Source organism: Perca flavescens, chromosome 3, assembly GCF_004354835.1.
Source record: "Perca flavescens isolate YP-PL-M2 chromosome 3, PFLA_1.0, whole genome shotgun sequence".
In the NCBI taxonomy this organism is placed as follows: domain Eukaryota; kingdom Metazoa; phylum Chordata; class Actinopteri; order Perciformes; family Percidae; genus Perca; species Perca flavescens.
In genome coordinates, this window is record NC_041333.1 from 34,316,884 (window position 1) to 34,330,076 (window position 13,193).

General features: G+C 43.1%; 1 protein-coding gene across 1 annotated transcript in view; it reads right to left on the reverse strand.

The window, feature by feature from the left end:
- The window catches only part of map4k1 (mitogen-activated protein kinase kinase kinase kinase 1), a 44,517-nt gene that overhangs the window by 23,151 nt on the left and 8,173 nt on the right, over nucleotides 1–13,193 (reverse strand). Inside the window, exons 2-4 of the mRNA XM_028574024.1 lie at nucleotides 3,502–3,559; nucleotides 3,131–3,221; nucleotides 2,988–3,052 (exon numbers count right to left, since the gene is read on the reverse strand). Coding sequence (XP_028429825.1) covers nucleotides 2,988–3,052; nucleotides 3,131–3,221; nucleotides 3,502–3,559 — 214 coding nt within the window. The remainder of the gene's footprint in view (nucleotides 1–2,987; nucleotides 3,053–3,130; nucleotides 3,222–3,501; nucleotides 3,560–13,193) is intronic.

Here is a 13,193-nt window from a genome sequence, read left to right on the forward strand (position 1 = left end):
CGGACATACGGCCAAATTCCCGGCGGCACCTGAACAATCCCAGAAGTGAAAAAGTAACATGTTTTTTTAATGCAATCCCCCTCACCCCAATTTCATAATATTTAATCCCAGGATCCTCCATATGATAGTACTTTTGCTTTTAGATGTTTTATTACAGAAAGAAACCCATGACCAAATAGTCATACATTATGTCATAGTGTTACATGCAGTATGGTTGGAATTATAGTAAAAAAAAAAATAATTCCCCTTTTTGCTGGGGACCACCTCAAGGACCCCTGGGGTCCCCGGACCCCCTTTTGGGAGCCACTGGTGTGAGTGTTTTACAGGGTGATTCGAATGTTGTTAAGCAGATCAGACCCTAAGACTGGAACATTTTAATCCAAACTAAAGATGAAAAGGAGGATTATAGGGCCTTTACTTTTGTAAATTTGGGTATGAAAACATTTGATTGAGCCGCTCTACTGTAGAGAAACAACTCGACTTCACAACTGACTCCACAATGAATAACATCATGAGGTCCAGGTCAACCTAATGATCTTAACATCTGGATTTGAAAACGTGCTTGCACCTGTACTGTACTGTTATAAGTGTCCAGTGAACTGATAATCCCCCTTATAAAACAGTGGTGACTAAAATGTTTTATAACACAAGATGGCACTTTATTTATCACCAGAAAAATTTCAGGAATTGCACCAACATCGATGCCACTGAGTTTCCATCTCTACACGAGACGACAGGAGACGACAGAAGCTATGTCAAACCAGCCAGCAGTTGAACTAGCTCATTGGTTTTGTCAATAGCCCCCTGTAGATATACTATGTGCAATTTATGTTGGAGAGTCACCCAAGTTGTAAATTAGAGGATGGATACCTCTAATTGAACATTGTTGAACATTTTAAATTTAAAAAAGCTTATTATGTAGATGTGCGCCTGTATAAACTGCGCTTGTTGCCCCATGTGCGCTGATGCGCTCATCTGTTGACATTTCTGAATGCCTTCCTACAGTTGCTTGATAAAAGTGGGCTTTCAACACAAACAAACGTAGGCCCCACGTGTCATTAGTGAGCATGAGAAAAAAATGGGATTTTAACGGGCTTGGGTTGGGCTCAGACATAAATGTCTTACTTAATGCCTGTCGATCGCGGGCCGGGCTCGGACGCTTTTGTAAATATGTAAAAATATTCTGTAACACTTTACTTGAAGGTATCTACATAAGAGTGACATGACGCTGTCATGACGCTGTCATGACACAGTCATGAACACATGAACTCTAACCCTAACCCTAACTCTAACCCTAACCCTGTTTCTGTTATGTTATGTTATGTTCTCCCCGTGCTTGCGTGGGTTTCCTCCGGGTGCTCCGGTTTCTTCCCACCATAAAGACATGCATGCAACTAGGCCTACAGTTGAAAATTAGCTGACTGGCTAACACTGGCGTAATGTGCATTGTCCTAATATAAATAAATAAATCTTCTTTCTTCTGTCTTAAGCTCAGTCCAGACTAAAGATTCACGACGAGACAAAACTGTTTAAGAACGTGCCAGGGTAAAGTCGCAAAGGTCTGAACCGGCCCGTCTCAGTCACCTGTGACCTCACCTGTTAACAGCCAATCAGCTCGTAGCAAAGTCAGCTGGTCAAGTCATTTACAAACTGTCAACTGGTCAAAATGGCAGAGTTTAGGACAGAGTGTTTTCCACGTTTCATCACCACTAGAAATGCAGCTGTAGCAAGTATCTCACTATCATTATCTTCATTGCTTTGAAGACACTACAAAGCATATCCAGGTACTACAAAAGCCTGGAAAGTCGGAAGTAAGAACAGAAGTACAGAGTCGTTGCTATCGGTATGATACACCGTCTGCTCTCATCGCATTGGTGTGAACTGGCAGGTTTCAGAACGTTTCAGACCGGCGCGTTGGAAGTAGTTGGGAGTTTCATCTTGTCTCGGAGCAAATCTTGAAATGAGCTTGTAAAGTAGCAGGAAATGGAAATACTCAAGTAAAGTACAAGTACCTCAAAATTGTAAAATAATATAATAGTAATATAATAGACAATAAAAACTCATAAAGACAGATACCTCAAATATTTGCCCAACACACACACACACACACACACACACACACACACACACACACACACACACACACACACACACAGTGCATCTCACTATCTTTGTGGGGACCCGTCATTGAAATAATGCATTCCCTAGCCCCTTACCCTCACCTTAACCATCACAACTAAATGTCTAACCTTAACCATCACAACTAAATGTCTAACCTTAACCATCACAACTAAATGTCTAACCTTAACCCTTACCCTAACCTTAACCATCACAACTAAATGCCTAACCTTAACCCTTACCCTAACCTTAACCATCACAACTTAATGCCTAACCTTAACCCTTACCCTAACATTAACCATCACAACTTAATGCCTAACCTTAACCCTCACCCTCACCCTCACCCTGACCATAACCATAACCTAATTCTATCCGTAATCCTAAAACCAAGTCTTAACCCTCAAACAGCCCTTTAATGTTGTGGGGTCCAGCATTTTGGCCCCACAAAGCTGTCAGGACCCCACAAGTATACTGGACTCCCGGTTTGTGGACCCCACGAATGTAGTTAAACAAGAACACACACACACACACACACACACACACACACACACACACACACACACACACACACACACACACACACACACACACACACACCCTTCTGTCTGAAATATTCCATTTGGAAAAAAGCTCACTCTTTAGAAACTGTTGTTCATACTATAAATACAGCAACTACCAAAATGTACTGGTGATTTTGTATGATTGACATTTGGTATGTCCTTGGGGTGTGTTTTTTTATATATAAGCCATTACGTGTTTCTACCACACCCTTACATTTATTTTATATTTCTTCAACGTGATTTGTATTTATGTGTGTGAAACCAATAAACATAAAACATAAACATGAACTCAATCACTCACTCACTCACCATGGTAGATATCCTGCAGGGAGCCTCCTCCACAGAACTCCATACAGATCCACAGTTTATTGGCTCTGCAGACAAAAGAGGAGTTAACGTCTGTATCTGAGATTAATAAGAGGGGAGGGGGGGCACAGAGACAGACCACTCACCGTATGTAGCTGCCATAATAAGCCACTATGTTGGGATGTTTGCAGCTCCTCACTATGACAATTTCCTGCTGGATGATAGAAAAGTCATCCTCTGTGGAACCAGACAGAAAGAGGGGAAGACATATTTGTTGTTTTAGTCACATTACTTATGAACACAGTTAGTGGGTATATACACGCTACATGCTAACCAAGTCTTTAAGACATCTAGCTCCTTTCCTTTCCTTTCCTCTTATGTAAGCACAGTACTTGAGGAAATGAGTAAATATACTAGGCTGGAAATGTGTTTGTTACCTTTGTGCAGGTGCTTAGGTAGAACATCAAGTCAGAATGCCTCTCTCTTAAAAGGACAAACATTCAAAAATAAATCTCACCTGGTTCCATCTTGATGACCTTAATGGCTGCCAGCTCTCCATTCTGCTTGTTACGTGCCTGTACACAGAAAGACACATAAACCAGTTATTACTTTTACAGGATTCACATCTTGTACTTAAGTAAAAGTAGCAATACTACAGTGTAGAAATACTCTGTTACAAGAAAAAGGCCTGAATTACAAATCTTACTAAAGTACAATAGTATCAGCATCAAAATACACGTAAAGTACTCATCATGCAGAGTGGACCATTTCAGAATCCTATTATATCACTGGATTGTAATTATTTATAGGGCTGGGTACCGAATTCAATACTTTTTAGGCACCGACAGAATTGCCTCCTTAGTATCGAGTATCAGTACACAATTTCAATACTTAAGGGGTAAATCTAATCAGTGACAGTGAGCCAATAAGCATGCAGCATGCTTCTACCAAGATCTAATAATGCTGCTGATTGGCTGTCTACCATGACACGTTGTAGAGACACGCAGGAAAAACTCTACGTTACGCACAGAGACAGGGCTCACATAAGTGGGAGCTTAAAAATAAATCTAAATTTGTGCCCTAATATTGTAACTTACTTTTTGTTTAATAAAATTTGCATTGAAAAAAGTGTTTAGGAACCGGTATCAAAGTCACGGTATTGGTATCGGTACCGGTATTTTTGAACGATACACAGCCCTAATTATTGATGCATTCTTGTGTTCATCATTTTAATGTTACAGCTGGGAAAGGTGGAGCTCATTTATCTACTTCATAAACAGCTGGACAGCTTAACCTATAACAACACATCATCATTTATTAGTTGATTATATTTTGTAATATTGATCTGAATCTGAAAAGTAACTGAAGCTTTGAAATAAATGTAGTGGGGTAAAAGGACCATATTTGTCTCTGAGGTGTGGTGGAGTTGAAGTATAAAGTAACATAAAATAGAAACACTGAAGTACTAGTACGTTTGTACTTCAAACCTGTACTGAAGTACGGGACTTGAGTAAATGTACCTACAGTAGTCGCTGTGAATGTGGTGTGTTTTCTTAAGAGACTGGAACAGTCTTTGGTTCCAACAGAGCTTCATTTGCATGTTTTCTGTCCAGATCAGTGGAGTGCAACAAACATCAGACCACACCATTACAGACACACACACACACACACACACACACGATGACCTTTGAAAGTGTGATAACGGAAAGTGGTCTCACTTCTCTTTGTTAATTCACACATTATTTATAAACAGAAACTGTTTATATATATATATACATGGGCCCACCACCTGTGGGAGGAACCGCTGGGGTCGGGTGCGCTGTCACACGGGTGGCAGTGAAAGTCAGGGGCCTCGACGGACCAGACCCGGGCAGCAGACGCTGGCTCTGGTGACGTGGAACGTCACCTCTCTGTGGGGGAAGGAGCCGGAACTGGTGCGGGAGGTGGAGCGCTTCCGGTTAGATATGGTGGGGCTTACCTCTACGTATGGTCTTGGTTCTGGAACCATACTCCTGGATAGGGGTTGGACTCTTTTCTTCTCCGGAGTTGCCCAGGGTGTGAGGCGCTGGGCGGGTGTGGGATACTCACAAGCCCCGGCTGGCGCCGCCACGTTGGAGTTTACCCCGGTGGACGAGAGGGTCGCCTCCCACGCCTGCGGGTTGTGGGGGGAAAACTCTGACTGTTGTTTGTGCATATGCACCAAGCAGGAGTTCGGAGTATTCGGCCTTCTTGGAGACCTTGACTGGAGTCCTGCATGGGGCTCCAGTGGGGGACTCCATTGTTCTGCTGGGGGACTTCAACGCGCACGTGGGCAATGATGGAGACACATGGAGGCGTGATTGGGAGGAACGGCCTCCCTGATCTAAACCAGAGTGGTTGTTTGTTGTTGGACTTCTGTGCTAGTCATGGATTGTCTATAACAAACACCATGTTCGAACATAGGGATGCTCATAAGTGTACCTGGTACCAGAGCACCCTAGGCCAAAGGTCAATGATCGATTTTATAATCGTTTCATCTGATCTGAGGCCGTGTGTTTTGGACACTCGGGTGAAGAGAGGGGCGGAGCTGTCAACTGATCACCATCTGGTGGTGAGTTGGGTCAGGGGGTGGGGGAAGACTCTGGACAGACCTGGTAAGCCCAAACGTGTAGTGCGGGTAAATTGGGAACGTCTGGAGGAGGCCCCTGTCCGACAGACTTTCAACTCACACCTCCGGAAGAGGCAAAGTTTCCCTTGCTGAAGCTGCGGCTAGGAGCTGTGGTCTTAGGGTCGTAGGTGCCTCAAGGGGCGGTAACCCACGAACACCGTGGTGGACAACGGTGGTCAGGGAAGCCGTCCGACTGAAGGAGTCTTTCCGGGATATGTTATTCCAGAGGACTCCGGAGGCGGTTGCAGGGTACCGAAAGGCCCAAAGGGCTGCAGCCTCTGCCGTGAAAGAGGCAAAGCAGCGGGTGTGGGAGAAGTTTGTAGAAGACATGGAGAAGGACTTTCAGTCGGCACCAAGGTGCTTCTGGAAAACTGTTCACCAACTCAGGAGGGGGAAGCGGGGAACCATCCAAGCTGTGTACAGTAAGGATGGGACACTGTTTACCTCAACTGAGGAGGTAATAGGGCGGTGGAAGGAGCACTTTGAGGAACTCCTGAATCCGACTAATACGCCCTCTATGTTAGAGGCAGAGCTGGAGGATGATGGGGGATCATTGTCAATTTCCCAGGCGGAGGTCATTGATGTAGTCAAACAACTCCACAGTGGCAAAGCCCCGGGGATTGATGAGATCCATCCAGAAATGCTCAAGGCTCTGGGTGTGGAGGGGCTGTCCTGGTTGACACGCCTCTTCAACATTGCGTGGAAGTCTGGGACGGTGCCAAAGGAGTGGCAGACTGGGGTGGTGGTTCCCCTTTTTAAAAAGGGGGACCAAAGGGTGTGTGCCAATTACAGGGGTATCACACTTCTCAGCCTCCCTGGTAAAGTCTAATCCAAGGTGCTGGAAAGGAGGGTTCGGCCGATGCGGATTCCGTCCTGGTCGTGGAACAACGGACCAGATCTTTACTCTCGCAAGGATCCTGGAGGGATCCTGGGAGTATGCCCAACCGGTCTACATGTGTTTTGTGGATCTGGAAAAGGCGTATGACCGGGTCCCCCGGGAGATACTGTGGGAGGTGCTGCAGGAGTATGGGGTGAGGGGGTCTCTTCTCAGGGCCATCCAATCTCTGTACAACCAAAGCGAGAGGTGTGTCCGGGTTCTCGGCAGTAAGTTGGACTCGTTTCAGGTGAGGGTTGGCCTCCGCCAGGGCTGCGCTTTGTCACCAATCCTGTTTGTAACATTTATGGACAGGATATCGAGGCGTAGTTGGGGTGGAGAGGGGTTGCAGTTCGGTGGGCTGGGGATCTCATTGCTGCTCTTTGCAGATGATGTGGTCCTGATGGCATCATCGGCCTGTGACCTTCAGCACTCACTAGATCGGTTTGCAGCCGAGTGTGAAGCAATTGGGATGAGGATCAGCACCTCTAAATCGGAGGCCATGGTTCTCAGCAGGAAACCGATGGAGTGCCTACTCCAGGTAGGGAATGAGTCCTTACCCCAAGTGAAGGAGTTCAAGTACCTTGGGGTTTTGTTCGCGAGTGAGGGGACAATGGAGCGGGAGATTGGTCAGAGAATTGGCGCAGCGGGTGCGGTATTACATTCAATTTATCGCACCATTGTGACGAAAAGAGAGCTGAGCCAGAAGGCAAAGCTCTCGATCTACGGGTCAGTTTTCGTTCCTACCCTCACCTATGGTCATGAAGGCTGGGTCATGACCGAAAGAACGAGATCCAGGGTACAAGCGGCCAAAATGGGTTTCCTCAGGAGGGTGGCTGGCGTCTCCCTTAGAGATAGGGTGAGAAGCTCAGTCATCCGTGAGGAGCTCCGAGTAGAGCCGCTGCTCCTTCGCGTCGAAAGGAGCCAGTTGAGGTGGTTTGGGCATCTGGTAAGGATGCCCCCTGGGCGCCTAACTAGGGAGGTGTTTCAGGCACGTCCAGCTGGGAGGAGGCCTCGGGGAAGACCCAGGACTAGGTGGAGGGATTATATCTCCAACCTGGCCTGGGAACGCCTCGGGATCCCCCAGTCGGAGCTGGTTAATGTTGGTCGGGAATGGGAAGTTTGGGGTCCCCTGCTGGAGCTGCTCCCCGTGCAACCCGATACTGGATAAGCGGACGAAGATGGATGGATATATGCACATTCATATGTTCAAATGGGTCAAAGCTGATTTTCTGTTGCAGCAAGTTATGACTTCTCTGTAACATTGTGATTAAAAGTTATTTTACTGTAAAAGAATAATATAGTGTTAAGCTGAATGACACTTCAGGTCAAACAGAAAGGCTGCAGACAAACAACTAAATGTGCTGCTGTTAAAATAATGAATGTATAATGTTGCAAGTAAAGTACTTTACCCCATCAGAGTTCATATAGTCTGGATCAGCGGAAGTGCATTTCCAGGATATGTCCCTCACGTTTCGCTCTCTGCGTGTTGCCGTTCTCAAGATCTCTAATGCTTCTGGAAACCACAGCAACCTTCGAGCTAGCGAGCTACACGCTGAAAATGTCAAGTTTTAAAGAACATTTGGATCGTGCAACAAGGCAGGCCTGCCCGGTTCTTTAGGGGGAATGATTGTAAAGATTTACACAGAATGTGTTCACGGCATTCACTCTTTAACTGGGACGTTTTTGGGACCGATTGGGGGGGAATAGGTCTTGTGGCTTGTGGCTATGAGTTAGTGTTTGTTTCATAACCACAAGGATGGTGGTTAAATCCCAGGCTTCTCCACCCACATCTCCAATTATTCATGTCTATGCCTACACTATGTCTTTTTCAACATTTTATGTGATTACTTTGGGGTGGTGATGGCGCAGTGGATATGATACATGCCTTTGGTGGGGGAGATCTGGGTTCAATTCTGTATATATATATATATATATATATATATATATATATAGCAATTGTAAGTTGCTTTGGATACAAGCTAGATGATTGTGATTGGTTTAAAAACAACGCAGGCCATTGTTTTCTCCTATCCCAGAATGTATCTGTGATCTAGCCAGACTTTCGGTCTGGCAATGCAAGACTAGACTTCATATATTATTATTTAAGGTTGCCTAGGCTGTGCAATTTTCCAAAATTCCTTGTTATTGATAACAGTGGTGGCAATAAATTAAACTGCAGACATTATCCTGTTGCCCACATGAATCAAATGCCCTAGTTTCCCCCCTCCCCCGACGTCGGTTTTATTTTTTAAATTATTTTTAAACCTTGGACAAGGCATCTCCTATGCCAATCACAACCTCTTAGTTTTTTTTTTAATTATTATTTTATTTATTTTTATTTATAACCTATCCGGTATATCTTCTAACCATAATTTTACCTTTATTGAATCCCCTTGTCCAGGGCATTGTGTTTTAACCCAACCCTAACCCTAACCATAACTTGTCATGACAAAAACCTAATGACACTAAAAGAAGCGTTATGTCATAAACGTTTATGACTTGTTTATAATGTTTATGACACGTTCATTACCGTGTCATGTCACTCTCATGTAGATACCTTCAAGTAAAGTGTAACCGAATGTTAACTACTACTACTTATTTTAGTATGATGAACACATTAACGCATCAATATTTATAATTCAGCAACATAATATATATTATTATGAAATGGGCCATTCTGCCTACCAAGTATTGGCATTGATAGCCTTAAGAAAAAGATCTGAATACTTCTTCCACCATTGCATATACCAGACAGTAGTTTAGACATGACTGGCCACCTACTCATTCACATTCTGTCACTCATGAAATACAAAACAGTCAGAAGTGTACTCGGTCAGCAAGGGCAGGACAGGTACACAGACAACGGAAACTCCACTGCCTCAGAGAGGGATTTTTTTTAAAACATGACACATTGGTTATTTGCGCACCAAAAGTTCAAATCCTTTCAGCCGGAGAGTAGTATGACTACAATCGAAAGATAAAATGCTTCGTAATTCGTATTCCAAACATTGTATTTACAGTGACACTTGTCTTCCCCTGTCGTCACTGAACCGTTATAACAAAACAAGTTAATTGACATATATTTCATGAAATGAGCAGGACGTTGTTAGCATTCGTGTTAGGATGCTAATCGAATGACAAAAAAACATTTTCCCTTCAAAAAAAAGAAAAACAGAGACAACTTTTTCGAGACACGACTAGAAGGCAGGCGGTGGCCACCTCCGCTGTCGAGCCACTGCTTTCATTTTGTCGGAAAAAATCCTATGATAAACTGTAATGGAAGCTGACACTTCACAGTTGGACGTATGTTGATGACGCTGAAATGGCACAGTGGAAAGTCGGGGTGTTGTGGTCGCGGTGGAGGACGGTTGGTCATAAACAATTGGCTTACATTTATCACAGACATCTCTCTCTCTCTCTCTCTCTCTCTCTCTATATATATATATATATATATATATATATAAACCATTTCACAATTGTCAACAAATGGTTAAGTATAATGGCGTAAGTTTATATATATATATATATATATATATATATATATATATATATATATATATATATATATAATATACATACATACATCTTTATGTTTATATATATATTTATATATAGTTAAATTACCGGCCTGTTTTCATGATTAGCTCTAGTGGTACGTGGCTATAAAGTTAATAGTATGGGCTCACTCAAAACGCAGAGAAATGAATTGAATGCAAACGAAAGCAGTTAAAAAGCTTGGTGTTCATTTTCAAATATGCCCACTTTACAAAACGGTATTGTAACAGTGTTGACAGAACGTGAAGATCAGCAGAAGCTGTTCGCCGCACAGCTCTTCTGATGTATCTGAGAAATGTGTTTCTGAGAAAGTTTAGTCATGTTTATTGTGAGAGAGCAGGTCGCATGTACCAGTAAAGTACCTTGTTGAACGCGTTATTACACAACGGTTCTAATTTAAACCGAGCAATTCGTAGCAGGGGAATCACTTCTTGTGGGAAGCAGCAGAACCTGTGTACAGTAGTCAGACATGTGGAGTACAGTCAAGACAAACTAAAGCATTTAGTGGCAACAATGACAACGGAAACTCCACTCAATCGAAGGAGTGTGTGTGTTAGTGTCAGTCAGTGTGTGTGACATCAGAGAGGTCACTGGGAGGAAAGACCGCACAAGAAAACAAGTACTACAAGTAAACAACCAATACACACACCCACACACGCACACACGCGCGCGCGCGCGCACACACACAACTGGACGTCACAGCAGAAGTCGCAGCAACTTTCCACCTTGAAGTGTGTGTTTACTAGTTTCAGGGGTCTTTCCTTTCTCTGACCTCTGTGATACGCACACACACACACACACACACACACACACACACACACACACACACACACACACACACACACACACACACACACATAGAAAGAAAATCGGGGTTTGTGTTCCGTTCTTGTCCCGTGTGTCACTAAAACGTACATCTTTAACCCCACCCACCGTCTTTTCCTAATCCTAACTAAGTGGTTTTACCTTGCACATCGAAAAATGATTCTAAGGGGATACCCAGAGAGTCGGAAAGTGACGCCGATGGGTCCTGACCAAGCGTCAGTATGTTGTCGAGTTGGCAGTGAGAACGTTGGGTTAAGGGGAGCGAGGAGTCAGCAGTCAATGACATATAAAAACATTCAACAGATTTTTCTTAGAGTTGTCAATCACTGCAACAACGCGGGGTTCTTAAACACCACGTGTAGCTGCAAGTTGGGTGGGGCTCAAGTATGTCATGGCTAAGCAATCGGTGCATTACCAACAGGCATGTTTTCAACCGGCACAGCACTAGTCGACTGTAAATTTAGAATTTGAACAGATCGTTACAGTTTGAATATTAACTACGCTCGAATGAACGTTCGAATTTCTAACAACAAGTGACAGCCCTTATCTTGATTAGATCACACAAAGATTTGTTTTTTAGTTGTTAGACTGGGAGTTCTTTCAGCACAGAGGACAATTCAGCTTTGTATTTAGGAAGTTCAGGAACATCCAATCATTGATTAGTTCATGTTAGCTTTGTTAGATTTGTTTGATGTTCTCTGCATTAGAAATGATCTCTCTTCCTCTTTTTTTGGGTTAAAGATAAATCAACCCTAACCAGAAAGTGAAGCACATTTAATTGTAAAACACAGATGTACACAGACACAAACACACACACAGACACAGACACACACACACACACACACACACACACACACACACACACACACACACACACACACACACACACACACACACACACACACACACACACGAACACATACACACACACACACACACACCAGTTATGGGATGGAGTTTGGATGCATTTGTTTGATGTTCTCGGCATTATAAATTATCTCTCTTCCTCTTTTTTGGGTTAAAGATAAATCAACCCTAACCAGAAAGTGAAGCACATTTAATTGTAAAACACAGATACACACACACACACACACACACACACACACACACACACACACACACACACTGTTTCAGCAGAAACCTGAGACAGTTAACTTGACTCTGCTTCTCTATGTAGTCCGCTGCTCTTTCGTCTCACTTCTTTAATTTTTTTTTTTTTTTTTTTTTTGCGTCTGAGGTAGCACACTCAACACAGGTGCAGCCCACAGCTTCTGTGACGCCTGAAACAAGAGTTGCACCACGTTGAACAGCAACTCTGACTGCAGCTTAGTAGCACAAGCCACATCTGATAAGGAGAGTCAGGTGTTTTACTGTAAGAGGACGAAAGATCCTGACATGATCGGATGCAGAGTTGCAGTCAGCTAAGTCAAGTCTGAGTCAGTTCCCAAAGCCCTGCACCAAAGTTACACTTATTTCATACAGGTAAAATCCCTTATAGTAAACTGTGTGCCCAGATGAGAAGGAAACATTCATCATCAAACAAACATTTATATTTCAAATCTATAGATGGGAAGGAACATTTCTGGGTCCAGAACTAGTGCGCGAAATAAGATCTGAGTCGAAATAGGCACAACTGAAAAGACTTTGTTGATCATGTCAGAAAAGTGACTAAAGAGTGATGCTCGAGTCCTCTGAACGTGATCATATGTGAATGAAAAACACGCAGTGGAAACCCACCAGATCATATCTCTGCAGACACTGCTGCTTGTGTTCAAAAGTTTGGAATCAGCTGTTATACTGATGTTCTTCTTCTTTCCTTCAATAATAACTATTTTAACAGATTAAAAACACTATAATTCAGAAATCAAATTTTTTATTTACATGTGAAATAGTTTTTGCTCCAAAAGAATAAAAATTAAATGATTCAAACCTGCAACGGTGCAACTGGGCTCTATATATTGAGTTGTTGTGGGTTTTTTGGGGCCCTTTGCCGTCTGCTCAGTGGTTAGATTGAAGCGGTTTAAACTAGGGCTGCACAATTAATTGTGCAATTTTGGCCTACAAATCCTATCCTACAGACTAGAGAAAAAAATCCAATTGTTTGGTACAGTCATCAGATCCTCGCACAAATCACACAATCATTTTAATTTGAATATTTTTCAATGAGAATGATGCAAAAGTGATCATTCCCTCCAAAATCGTGAATCATATCGCAATTTAATATCAATCAAATAATTGAAATTTGATATTGTCCTCATATTGTGCAGCCCTAGTTTAAACTGTGATTTATCAGTCCACAGTATGT